General features: G+C 37.5%; 1 protein-coding gene across 1 annotated transcript; it reads left to right on the top strand.

Annotated features, from left to right (window-relative positions):
• The first annotated feature begins 3 nt into the window (after positions 1-3).
• Positions 4-12,125, top strand: LOC112559345 (N-acetylglucosamine-6-sulfatase-like). Its single transcript, XM_025230504.1, has 12 exons — positions 4-187; positions 2,584-2,643; positions 4,468-4,671; positions 5,149-5,214; positions 5,415-5,513; positions 5,962-6,132; positions 6,528-6,610; positions 6,838-6,956; positions 7,356-7,459; positions 7,955-8,161; positions 8,498-8,614; positions 9,604-12,125. Exons 1-12 carry the CDS (start codon positions 56-58, stop codon positions 9,760-9,762), a joined length of 1,521 nt encoding a protein of 506 aa, XP_025086289.1. The 5' UTR covers positions 4-55; the 3' UTR covers positions 9,763-12,125.
• The last annotated feature ends 1,290 nt before the right edge of the window (positions 12,126-13,415 follow it).

Below are 13,415 nucleotides of genomic sequence, written 5' to 3'. Positions count from 1 at the left end.
CCCTTAGGTCACATGCTGGTCATGTGACGGCGGCTGGTCACAGGTGAGGTCTGCTATGGAGACTGCTGCAATGCTTGCTCTGTGTGCTGTTGTCGTTGCATTCATCTTTTCCAAAGAATGCACAGCGAAACCGCCGAACATAGTATTTATTCTTACGGACGACCAAGACACAGAGCTAGGTGGCCAGGTATGGCTTTTTAACCTTGTTTAGATATTACACGGCAGGTCATAATTATTATACTAAAGCATGTCGTTAATGATTATAGTACGTTCTAAGATTAGTATACCTCGATCCCTAGTGTACGAACAGGCAGAATTAATAATGACTCATAGTTGGGCACATGCTCGTAGCATATGTGCCAAGATCGATAGCAGTGAGTGATCTACCCAAAACCTCAAAGAGGCCTGTTTAGTGTATATATGTTATATGTACATTTCTGTACACAATTAGCCCACAAACACTTGCGACGTCAAAGTAAATCAAATGAAGTTGTACACTTGTTTTCATGAGCAGAGAACGTGAAGAAAGTTCCACAGTTAATTTACTATAATATCAGAATAAATCAATGCAATTCTTTGATCCAGGAACAACAAAATTTGCTTAGTACTCTTGTGATGTACATATAACTTGGCTCAGTACACTTGTGATGCACACTAGTTGTCTTAGTACTTTTGTGATGTACACTAGCTGACTCACACTCATGGGATATATACTAATCAGCTCAGTACTATTGTGATGCACACTAGCTGGCTCAGTTTTCTTGTGATGTTCGCTAGATGGCTTAGTATTATGATGTACACCTTATGACTTAGTACTTATGTGATGTGCACTTTTTAGTGTAGTGCTGTTGTGCTGTACACTACACCGCACAATACTTTTGTGTTGTACAGTTTCACTCAGTACTCTTTGATATATATATATATAAATTATTGGCTGAGTACTCATGCGATATACATTTGACAATTTAGTACTCATATGATGCACCCTTTGTCTGCTCAGTACTAATTATGCTTATGTGATACACACTATATTTAGATCAGTACTATTGTGATATGGACTTGACAACTGAGTACTGTGTGATGTATACTAATTCAGATGCAGTACTCTTGCATTGTATACTAATTGGCTCAGTACTCATGTGATATACACTTTGTCAGTTTAGTGTTCACCTGATGCCTATTTGGTGACATAGTACTCACGTGATTACATTAGTTTGCATAGTACTTTGTGTTGTACTAGTCAGCTAAGTATTCATGTGGTGCACTAGTTATGTTTTAGACTCTCATTGTGTACACTTGAGGACTTAGCACTCATGTGATGTACACTAGTCAGCTCAATAATCATGTGATGCAGATTTGTTGGCACAGTACTCATATAATGCACACTAGCTGGCTCAGCACTCATGTGATGCAGCATAATTCTCCTTGTCCCTGACTTTATAAAGGGTGGTGGAGATAAGGGAGAGGAGACTGGCACCACCCACATAAAACATGAGTTCACAGATAAATGTGGGCTCTAACACTTCACTCCCAATTAAGTGGCCATAAGGTCACAAGAATACCTATACCTTTATGTGAACAGAAGATATACAAATTGTATTGCTATTTTATAATCCTTCAGCTCAGACTAATTGACATCCACACCTGTGCATCTCTGACATTGTCTGTGAAAAATCGATTTTATGCTGATACTTCTAATTGCTTGTAGAACATCTTCTCTTCTTCTTCGTTCCTATTCGCCCCCAGTGGAGCATAGGGCCGCAACCACACGCCGCCATCGGACCCGGTCCAGGGCATCCCTTTCTAGTTGGCACCATGTCATGCCAGCTGTCGCTGCCTCTCTGTGGACTGATCGTCTCCACGTCTGTCTGGGTCTCCCTACCTTGCGTCTCCCCTGTGGGTTCCAGCCCAGAGCTTGTCGCGTTATATTGTCGGCTGGCTTTCGTAGGGTGTGGCCAATCCAGCCCCACTTTCGCTTCTTGATGTCTAGGCTGGCAGGGTTTTGGTTGGTTCTCTCCCACAGGGCGGTATTGGAGATCTTCTCAGGCCATCGGATGTTAAGAATGCGGCGCAGACATTTATTGATAAATGTCTGTATCTTGTTGGTGATGGCATTTGTCACCCGCCATGTCTCAGACCCATACAGAAGGACTGACTTTACACTGGTATTATAGAGGCGGATCTTGGTGTGTAGAGACAAAGCCTTGGAGTGCTTGTAGAACATGGGTTAACCTAATTATTATTTACTTAAGATTTCTCTCATTGTTTATAAGTTTTATGAAATAAATGCATCCATGTTTTAACATGAATGTGGGATGAATTTGACATCTTTTGAAGCCTGTCAGTTCTGAAAGGATCGTATACTGCAGACAGAAAGTAGATTGCTGTCAATAATAATAAATAAATAACATTTCTTTCCAATGAGTTTGTAATATTCACTTTAGTTTTTGATTTTAAATACTATATGTTTGATTCAGAATTTACACCTTAAGCAAAAGTATTGATCACATACAGTCAGAACCAAATTTTTTATTACATTAACAGCTATGGGAAGCACACTGAGTCTTGTGTCTGATTTTTCAGATACCTATCAAGAAGATAAGAAGTCTGATTGGTGAGCAGGGAATCATATTTGAAAACATGGTATGAAATATTTATGATTAGTAAAGATATAGTGTAAAATTAAGGGCATTAATATAATCGTAATTTGTAAATTGCATAAAGTACTTTTGTACTGGTTTATTTAAGTATGGGTGGGAGATACGTGTATATGTGTGCCTGCCTGCACACACGCACACACAGTGCCACAAAAATGCCACTGTTGTGAAATTTAGCAGTAGCATACACTTGAATTTATCATCTTCATCATCTAAGAGGGTCAAAAAGGGGCAACAAACTAGACAAGTGGCTCTTAGAACCACAGATAAGATTGTAGCAGCTTACTTGTCAGTTTTTATAATAATAATAATAGTAATAATAATAATAAAATAAATATCTAGATGCATATACCTCCCCTTGATGGGATAGCTTATTTCATTTACTCCCTACACAAACACACATACAAATTGGAACTTCAAATGAAAAATGGGAAGGATCACTGGCTTGTACACAGATTGGAGGAGATGGATTTTTTAAGACTGTTGAAATAGTCTGCAATATGTGAACATCAGAGAACAGGGAGACAGAAAGTTATTCCAGATTATAAAATGAGAACCAAGAAATAGTACTATCCCTAAGTTTTCTCTTTTCAATGGAGAGTCATGAAGGTCTGAGAACGGAAGGAAGAGTGCAGAGATCTGGAAGGAAGACAGAAAGAACTTCTATAAGATAAGGTGCTGTCTGATTGATGATATGGAAAAAAAAACAAAAAAACCCCGATAGACAGCTAATAATCTATTCATCGTGTTATAGATGGCGCACCAGTCCAAGTAAAAAGATTGTAGGGTTCTTCTTGAATGAGCCTGGCAATGTGGTTTTTGCCCTCTCTGGAGCTTTTGGAGATTATAATAATGATGATGATCGAATTTGTAAAGTATATTGCCTCATGTGAATGTAACCTTGATGTTCTGCACATGATAGACTACAAACTGACAAAGTCAACCACACAAGAAACATAGGCATCAGAAAACAAACAATACCATGACAAATAAAACCCACCATAAAACAAAGTGCATGTGTGGGCAGAACCGTATTGTTTATTCTTACTAAATAGATGTGTTTTGAGATTGAATTTGAAGTTTTGAATGTATGCACAGTTAGAGGAGAAAGATGAGAGAATGCCAGTGAGAAGTGAATTTCATGGCCTATCCAAGATATAACTTGAGAAGAAAACAAGATTTTGTGGCATGAAAAGTGAGGTAATAATAGATTGTATAAATCCTACATAGTTCATATTATGCTGGTTGGGAAGCCTTATTGATATGATCCTTTATAGAAAGTTTTGTTATCTATCCAAATGCCAAGATTACAGATTCAGTAAAGGAAATGTTACTGTGCTATGTTCTTACTTTAAGAGACTGATCAGCTCTGATGGCGGAGTCAGTCAACACACATTCAGTGTTACATCCATTTAACTTCAGTTTGTTCTGAATCATCCAGGTTTTAATATGTGATATAAAGAGAAATATAATTGATAAAAACTTTATTAGAAGAATTATAGAGTTACATGCCATTGGCAAAATCAGCATATGAGACGGAATGTAATTCATTTACTTCAAAAAAGTTGGATAAGGAGAATAAAAAGTAGAAGAGCTAGGACTGAAGCCTAAATTATTTCTAAACTGGAGGGATGCTGATTCAGAAACCAGAGATAAGAACAGTCTGTTTTCTATCAGTAAGACAAGACTGCAGTACTAGTAAAGTTTGAAAATGCTAAACCTTCAATGCCAAAGACATTAGTTTTTAATTATGAACATGGTAGAGAATTAAATGTGAGTTTACGGTTTATTTATATATTTGTTCAAATAGTTTGTGTCCAGCCCTTTGTGCTGCCCAAGCCGGTCAAGCATCCTGACTGGGAAGTATGTGCACAATCATCATGGGGTCAATAACTCTCTGGAGGGTGGCTGCAGTAGCAGGTCCTGGCAGCAGGAGCAGGAGCCCATCAGTTTCCCAGTGTACCTTCAGAAGGCTGGTTACACAACCATGTTTGCTGGAAAGTACCTCAACCAGGTGAAGCAACTCTGGTTCTGATGGTTCGCATTTAAATTTGCTTCTTGATTCTGTCAATGTGGACAAATCTACATTGTGGGCCAATGTATACTTTTGTTTAAGAACTTTGAAAGAGATGGAAATAAGTCTTGGGTAAATATTCAAACTGAGCCAATTTACTGTTGCTGCTCATTTTAATTAAATTACTTGCTTTTCCTTATTCACAGACTTGATTTTCTTTCTATTGTCAATTTGTAATTTGTAATTTTATCACTGTTTTTTTTAACATGTCCAAACACTGAACTTAGCAGCCACAGATGGAGTGTTAGGGATATTTGATGCATGAGTCATTGTCTCATGGAATAAAAAAGGACATCGGTTTCATATTTAGTTGCTTGCAGCATGTTCAGTGTTCTGCTTGCAATATATTCTGTGGAATATAAAAACCTGGATGTTCTTATATTGTAATGTGCACCATCTGCTGACCTCTGCTTGCAGTATGGCGATGACCAGGTCGGGGGTGTGGCCCACATTCCCCCAGGCTGGAATGAATGGATTGGTTTAGTATGAATCTGTTCTTTTTTGTCTTTTTTTCATTAAAATCTGTAAGCAGTCTTTACATAGTCTTTATAGCTTGATTTTAGTATTCTTTGGTTTTCTTTAGTCTTCTATTTCTTTTAAGGTAATGTACTTCACTTGTCTGTACTAAATTGCTATTGTCCTAATGTGCATTAGCAGTATATTGCTATTGTTTTTTGTGGCAGGTTGGCAACTCAAAGTATTATGACTACCAGTTGTCTGTGAATGGCAAGCTGGAGTCACATGGCTCTGATTATGAAAGAGACTATTTTACAAATTACATTGTAAGTATTGCAGCTAACATTGAAACCATACACGTAAGCATAACAACTAATTGTGCTGTAAGTTTAGCACTGTATAGCAACTTTTTGTGAGTGTTGTAAGGAATTAATGCATAATTATTTTATTATAAGATATTCATTGTTATTTGGATTACAAATCACCACTTGAAGGGGTGAATATAATGTACAATTAAGAGCTTTTGAATTTATTGGTAACTTCCCCTGGTAACCACTTCAGGGTTAGATTAATCAAGCAAATATCAATGAAAGTTCTATTGCCTGATGACTTTACTAAGCTTTGAACTTACAGGGTTACACATTTTGACAAGCAAGAGAGAGTGAGAGAGAGTTTGCTACTTGCTCAGAAATGACATTTTAACCTGCTTATACGCATGTAAATGGTAAAGTTACAATTAATTTAATTTAAAGCATAGAGACATTTTTTTTTCAGAATGGAAAGGCAGAAACATTCTTGTCAGCTCAGAGTCCAGATGGGAATCCATTCTTCATGATGCTGTCCACACCTGCCTGCCATTCCCCCTTCACACCTGCTGATCCATACAACACCACCTTTCCTAATGAAACAGCTCCCAGAAGTGGCAGTTTCAATGTTCAACCAATAGTCAGTTTTTGCAGAAAGTTGTAGACATTGGTAGAAGTCATTACAAATAACTACTAGCAGTATAAATGTCAGCAATGATGATTGCAAGTTTCATATTACTTATCTATAGTGAAAAACATTCAGCCTTAGATATCTGATGCATGTAGAAAGATAATCATTCTCTCTTTTTCTCAGATTTCACTATTTTAGTCAACAGAAAAAAATAGTTCTCTCTGAGTCTAATACGATCTTTTGATTTGTGTTGCATTTTTAAAGTCTTCCCTTTAAAATCTTTAGCACTCCAGAAGGCTTTTGCAATACAATCTGATCTCTGTTGTTTAGAGTATGTCATATTTGTCAAAATTCTTTCTTGATATTGCAGATGATTTTCACAATACCTTTGCTTGATGTTGCAGAATAAGCACTGGTTGATACAACACACCATAGTACCGATGCCAGATCAGACAGTTCAATACATCGATAATGCTTTCAGGAATAGGTATGCGTGTTTGAAGGATAGAAAAATAATTAGTTTAACTTACAGCTCATGGGATGACAATATTTTAGCCCTTTCAAGTGTCCTGTGAAAATTATGGACACATTTTGGATAGCAGAGACCTATTATTTCCTCATAGTCTTCTAAACATTACAATCAATTATTGTTATTGTTTTCTATTTTTAGGGCAGACTAACACATCCCAGAAAATTACAACATGAATGTTGCAGATGGCGAACATTGCTGTCTGTTGATGATATGGCTGAAAATGTGTACAACATACTTCAGAAGAAAGGCATGCTGGACAGCACATACATTTTCTTCTCATCTGACAATGGCTACCACTTGGGTAAATCTATATGATTGCATTTAGTCATCTTAAATAGATAAACCTATGTGGCTGTATTCACATGCTTATATTTAGGGTAAACCTATGTGGTTATATATTTACATGTTACATTCAGTTACTTAATCTTTCACCTATACTCAGATACACCACCCTTTTTCACCACTCACTCTTTCAGTGCTTTGAAAACCTCCAACTTACTGCATATCTGGGAAAAGACTTCTGTGCATATAATATCTTTACAGTAATTTCTAGCTGTTTTGTAATGCATATTCTTTTAAAGAATCTGTACTCAAGGTTGCACATTCATCTATGTTCTAAAACATGTCTTAAGGAAGAATAAAACAACCCAACAAACAAAGACTTGAAAATACTAATCTGTTGCTGAATTTTAACTTAAAGGACAATTTGGGCTGCCTTATGACAAACGGCATCTTTATGAGTTTGATATTCGTGTCCCTCTCATGATTCGTGGACCAGGCATCAAAGCAGGACAGGTGACACAGGTAACTGTTGGCGAACTTCTTGCTCTCTTGGTATTCATGCAGCTCTTGTTTTGTTGTTATTTATTCCAAGTTCTGTCAAGCAAGTTCTGCCAAGGTAAGGAATTTCATGGCCTGGTGGTCATGAAAGCAGTGATCTCTAAGCCAAGCGACCCACCATGTCCAAAACACAGTTTATGGGAACCCAATCTCCTTCTGCTGCCTTTCACCTGCCATGATAAATCACTCTGGTATGTTGGATATGCATTGAAAAGCATTTCAGTCACATTCCAGGGCAGGCTTGAAACAAAAACCTGATCTGGTCAAGTGCACTGGTTGACAGCACCTCCTGCAAGCTTAGGCTCTGTACACTGCACTCCAATGTGTGAAAAAAAGTCACATCTGTGCTTCAAATCAGCAAACTGTTAAGGGTTAAGGCCTAGTCTTTAGGGACTTATATTTGGTTCTTAAACAACAGCTTGTGAGCTTGATTGTTTACTGCTGCTGCTGGTTTTGCAGGAGAATGCCATGAACATTGACATTGGGCCAACCTTTGTGGCCCTCTCTGGACAAGATATTCCACCACAAATGGATGGCAAGTCCTTGATAGAACTGTGGACCAAGAAAAAGACAGGTGCATTTCGATCAGACATTTTGGTGGAGCATTATGGCGAACATTCAGATGCATTTCCAGACTGCCCACAGGACAATGGACAGGGATTATTTGTGAGTAATAATTTCCAAACAGTCCACAGTACAATGGACGGATTGTTTGTGAGTAAAAACAATTTCAGACTGCCTACAGTATGATGGACTTACATTTTGTAAATTACTATATTTATTGAGCTCTAATCATTTGAAGAAAAACCCACCAAATTTTCTTCTGTTAGAATTTTACAAGAAAGCACAATTAAACATTTCTCAGCAACAAATGCAATTTTTAGGTAAAAAATGAGTAGTTATGGTTTAGTTTTGCACACGTGTGTGTGTGTTTTACGAATAAGGAACTGACCATTGTCAGCCAATAAACCCAGCCAGTCACTTGCATATGTCATTTTCCAGGGCTGCAGTTCAGAGGTAGAATGTGTTTGCCAAGATTCATGGAATAACACTTATTCCTGTGTGCGTTCTGACAGACTTTCCAAAGTGTACAAGTACTGCATAGTTGAAGAGACTGAGGTACAAGTAGTTTTCTTACTGCACAAGACTAACAGTATGTTACAGAGAAAAAGTCCATAATGAGACCATATTCATTGCATACAAAAGTTCTGTCTGTGAGTTTGCATCTTTAGATGCTGAATTTTATTATTCACTAGACAGGGTACCTGTGGTCCGAAAGATTTTGTCAGCTGTTGATCTTCCTCTCCATCGTCAAACTTATGTGTTGACATGCATGGCCTTGGCGTCGTGAAATAGTATGCAAACATGTAATCATGCATTTGATTCAAACTAGATGCCCCTTCCTAACTAGAGGTGAGAGCTCATGTTGGGCAACAAAAAGTGGGAGAGCGGGAAGAAAGGGGACATAATTTTCCTGTTTTGAGGTTAAGGGGAGATAATGCAGTGATTGCCTGGATGCCCCTGCGGCTGTCAAGAAGCATTGGGGTTAGGGAGAGGAGAAAAGCCGAACCCTGCAGGGGAAGAAAAAAGCCTTTTATTCATTGGTATTCTCATATTACATTGTCCATGAAGGCCTTTCATAATAGTCAGTGTTGTTTATTAGACTTTTTTTAATTTGGAACAACTGGGACCATCTTAGACAAAATAAGCATAAAAAGAAACGTTTTTTGCTGACACTAACCAAATAGACATAAATTATTTTCAACCAAACAAACACACACAATGCTACATTCTGATTTATTTATTTATATATATTTATTTAATAGAAGAAGGTAAAAAACATACACATAAGAAATATTTGGTTATCTGCTGGTTTAACACAAGGATGTAAAGCTAAATGAAATCTCTAATAATATTTCCATTTGAACTTGTCTCAAGTTTAAAAGCTAGCTAATAGTCATTGTGTGTAAGATCTTGCCCTAAAGAGTTGCCATGGATAGTCTCAGTTGCTGACATGGCGTAAAACTCCAACTCCCCCTAAAGAACAATTGACTGCTTCGCTGGCAGACTTGCATTTTTTCCAGACCAAAATTTCATGACTGTTGCAGGAATTTGTGGAAGTGTATGAGCTAACAGGTGACCACTACGAATTTGAGAATCTTGCTCAGACAGCAGACCCTACTTTGCTAACTTCTCTGAAGAATGACCTTCAGCGCCTGCTGGGATGCAAAGGAGCCTCATGTAATATTGGTCCAACTGTATCATAAATTTAAACCTTGTGACATTGCTTTGTCTCCTTTTGCACTGCCTTTTTCTGCAGACCAATAGTGATCTCATAAGATTTAAGTTGTTACTGACATTTACAAGGCTCAGTTATCTGGGACCATTGGTGATATTTGACAACGAAAAGGTCTTGGTTAGAAGGCCGCATCAGTAGTGCTTTTAGCATAAAACTTTTTACTTCTTATCAGTTTTCTAGTTTTTATAAGTACACTCAAGTGTCCTGTTTTGAAGAACTGTATGACAATAACTCTAGAGTTTCCTAGAGGCTTTTCAATTTCTTCTTGTAGCCTTTTTTTGACATATTTTTGTTAGTAGTAGGGAGGTATAAGCTTTTACATTCCTTACCAACGAAGTGCAATAATTTATGAAATATAAACTTTTTCATCCTTGTTCTTTGAATTTTATTCGTTACATTATGCTTTTATACGTTTAAAATTGTTATTATAATCCATTATGAGAACAGATGGAGGAGCATTCTGTTATGGTTATTTGCAAACTAGGTGGCATGCTTACCGTTTTCAACGACTGAACCAGTTGCCTGCATTCGCTGACATTTTATTTACAAATACTTAAAAGCATTTAGCAAATTGTCATGAAAAGTGGTCAGATATTTTCTGGATATCTTTATTTTGTTCAAATCAAATCAAAATTTATTGTCTGTCCAAGGAAGTCCAAGACAGAACTTGTTCTTTAGCTCACATATGCTAACTACTATGAGCATACATATGTATACAACATAATAAGCAAACATACATACCCATACAAGACATTCAACACACAAACACACTCTCCTACACACTTACACTTACATGTGAACCTCGTAAGGAGGATGCCAGGTAATGTGGTAACTATCCACTGAGTGCCCTGTGCCTATCAATGGAAACAATAGTGATGGTGGTAGGAGATCAACCATGACATGCATTTTCAGAAAAATTAACTGGTAGATTAGTTTATTTAAAAGTGCTCAGGTATAGACATAGCAAATTAAATGCCTTCATAGGCATTAAATTGGTCCTGCTAATGAAAGATTTCAAATAAAAGATGCATTAGTAAAAGAAAATACAAGATAATGAAGATAAAGCTCAAGGTTGTCTAATCTTGTATTTCTTTTCATAACTGGACTTTTCAATTGGTCTGATTGTTCTTGTTTAGATTGTTTTGAAGAATAAATAACATTTATTATTCAGACGTTGATTGAAAACAGATTGGTGAATTCTTATTCAGCATGTGTGGAATACAGTGAAATAGGAATTTGCTTTTTTTTTATATTTATTCAGAATGGTACCAGAATTAATAAGCAATCTAAGCAGATTGAGATATTTTCAGTTATTACATATCCTGTAACTGAGAAATTGCATTGTTTTGAAAGTGGTATTTACTACAGAATTAAGAATTTACTCAAGGAGTATAGGTGTTATGTGCAACATTGCATTTTTCACTGGTGACTTAATATAAATGGGTCTGGATACTGTTTGTAAGGATCAGATCCAACTGTTTTTATGAAACAAATACCAGTGTAGCATCATTTTAGAACACCTGTGGACGTGATGTCCTGACATGCAAATTATTCTTCTGTGTCCTGTTAATCATATAAAGCTTTATTTTGCTTTATACTTTTTGTTGATATCCAGGAGGAAGAATTGCATTCTGTTCTCTGACACACATATCTTTCTGAATTTAGAAGCCATTTACATTGACCACTGGAATATTTTGGGGTACTCTTAACTTCATATGTCTTCCGTCATCAGCCCCCACAAGCCCCCACTGGTGCAAAATCACATCCACATACAGGCACATTTCATTTCAAGGAGCCAGTTTACCTCGATTTGTTTTGAAATAATTTTGATATCTTTAATGCCCATATACACACTTGTTGAATTTTATTTTTGAATTTTATTACATTATTCAGAGACCCACTTCTGCTGAGTGGGAAATGGTTGAGTTTTCTAGTCACAAGTCTAAAAGGTTAATTAATATGTGACAAAACATATTAATTCATGGAATAAAATAAAATGGCTTTATACTATTGCCGGGTAACATTACTTCCCATCTCTTATTCAGTTTTTTCTTTGCTGACTGTTGGTGAATAAATTATTTAAAATCTGACAAGACAGCTCAGATCTCATTAAAATGCATACCTTTTCTGGCATTTTAAGATTTTCCTATTTTGTTAGGATTATCCTACCTACATCATGCCAGACAAAGCTGCTGCAAAATTTAATGAGTAGCAAATTATTGTTTTTAGCCATGTGAATGATTACTGTCCTTGTTGTTGATTAAATTGATCATTCAATTAATGTAAATAAATTTAAATTGGGGCTTGCATTAAAATGTTGATTGAAAATGATGGCTTCCTGGATGTGTATTAATGTAAAAATACAGAAGTGTGTGTGTGTGTGGAGGTGTGCGCCGTCGCATCAGTGATTGAGCTGAGGAAGGACATGACTGCATACCTCAACCGTTAATCTGTGAAACTAAAGGACCTGTGCTAGTGTGTGCATGAACGTCTCACCACCTCCACCACCACCACCACCACCACGCACGCGCGTATTTACCTGTAACCGAACTTGTACACTTGAAAGCAGAGTGGTCTAGCCTGCTGTAGAATTGACAGGTAGACGATTGTTCTTGCAGAAAGCAAAGGAAAAAAGTGTTTAACACGCGCAGCACAAGCGTCAACAAGTAAGAGGCGACTACAAAAGGGTCTGGAGGGCTGGCGTGTTGACAGCCAGGTACCATTGACGTCTGACAAGGTGGAGACCTGTTTCCACACAGAGGAAACACCATTTGCCTCCACGAACTTGCTAACCAGTCTCCTTTAAAGGTTTACACACCCAACAGTATAGACAAATGTTTCTCTGTCGGAACTTCCACAGTACATGTAGGCTGCGATAGATTTCGTTTCTTTTTAACTTTGACCATAATATTGTAATTTGAATATGTTAAAAAAATGCAGTGATGAAAGATAAACATAGTAAATTAAAAAATATCGTACGCAGCGACCGTGTGGGCAGTGAATATCAATGATTCATTGTGTCTAGGGCTTTGAATGGTAACCAAGCATCGAATCTTTGCCTCGCTTATCATGTCTGTACAGTAATTTATTTCTGGAGGACTATCGTTGAGTTAATCGGGTGACAAACTATCAAAAGCTTATGAGAGAGAGTACGTGCGTGTATGGACAAGAGAGTGTGTGAGAGACTACTTCTTTCTGAAAATGCCCTTCCATCATACCACAGTCGTGTAGAGGTGGACTGCTGTCTGTCTGCCGAGACCAACGAGACCGCTTGTGAAGTTAGTCTCGGCGAGCCTAAATAGTGTGACTAAACCGGAAGTTTTGTGCACACCTGCCTCGTTTTAGTAGTTAATCTGAAATGTGACTAAACCGGAAGTTTGTGATCATACGAGAAAGCAGAAAGTCGATGGCAGCTTGTTGCTTTGTGTGGATGCTCTACACGCCTCGCTCACTTTGTTAGAGATCATGCAATGTGCACGAAACCAAATGAGTCATCGCAGTAAAATGACCACGAGCGATGGGCAGCAACCACTGATTTACATCTAGTGGCCAGTCCACCATCAGGTCTGAGAAGAAGGATGTCGTTGGACCATTTTTCAGTCCGAGATTAGTACCCTGCGA

The sequence above is a fragment of the Pomacea canaliculata genome, linkage group LG3 (assembly GCF_003073045.1).
Source record: "Pomacea canaliculata isolate SZHN2017 linkage group LG3, ASM307304v1, whole genome shotgun sequence".
Taxonomy (NCBI): Eukaryota; Metazoa; Mollusca; class Gastropoda; order Architaenioglossa; family Ampullariidae; genus Pomacea; species Pomacea canaliculata.
This window is presented reverse-complemented; position numbering and strand designations above follow the sequence as displayed.

Coding starts and splice junctions, on each gene's coding strand:
- LOC112559345 (XM_025230504.1), top strand. CDS start 56: ATGGAGACTGCTGCAATGCTTGCTCTGTGTGCTGTTGTCGTTGCATTC. Junction 6,957..7,355: donor TGACAATGGCTACCACTTGG/GTAAATCTATAT, acceptor TTTAACTTAAAG/GACAATTTGGGCTGCCTTAT. Junction 8,615..9,603: donor GCATAGTTGAAGAGACTGAG/GTACAAGTAGTT, acceptor TGACTGTTGCAG/GAATTTGTGGAAGTGTATGA.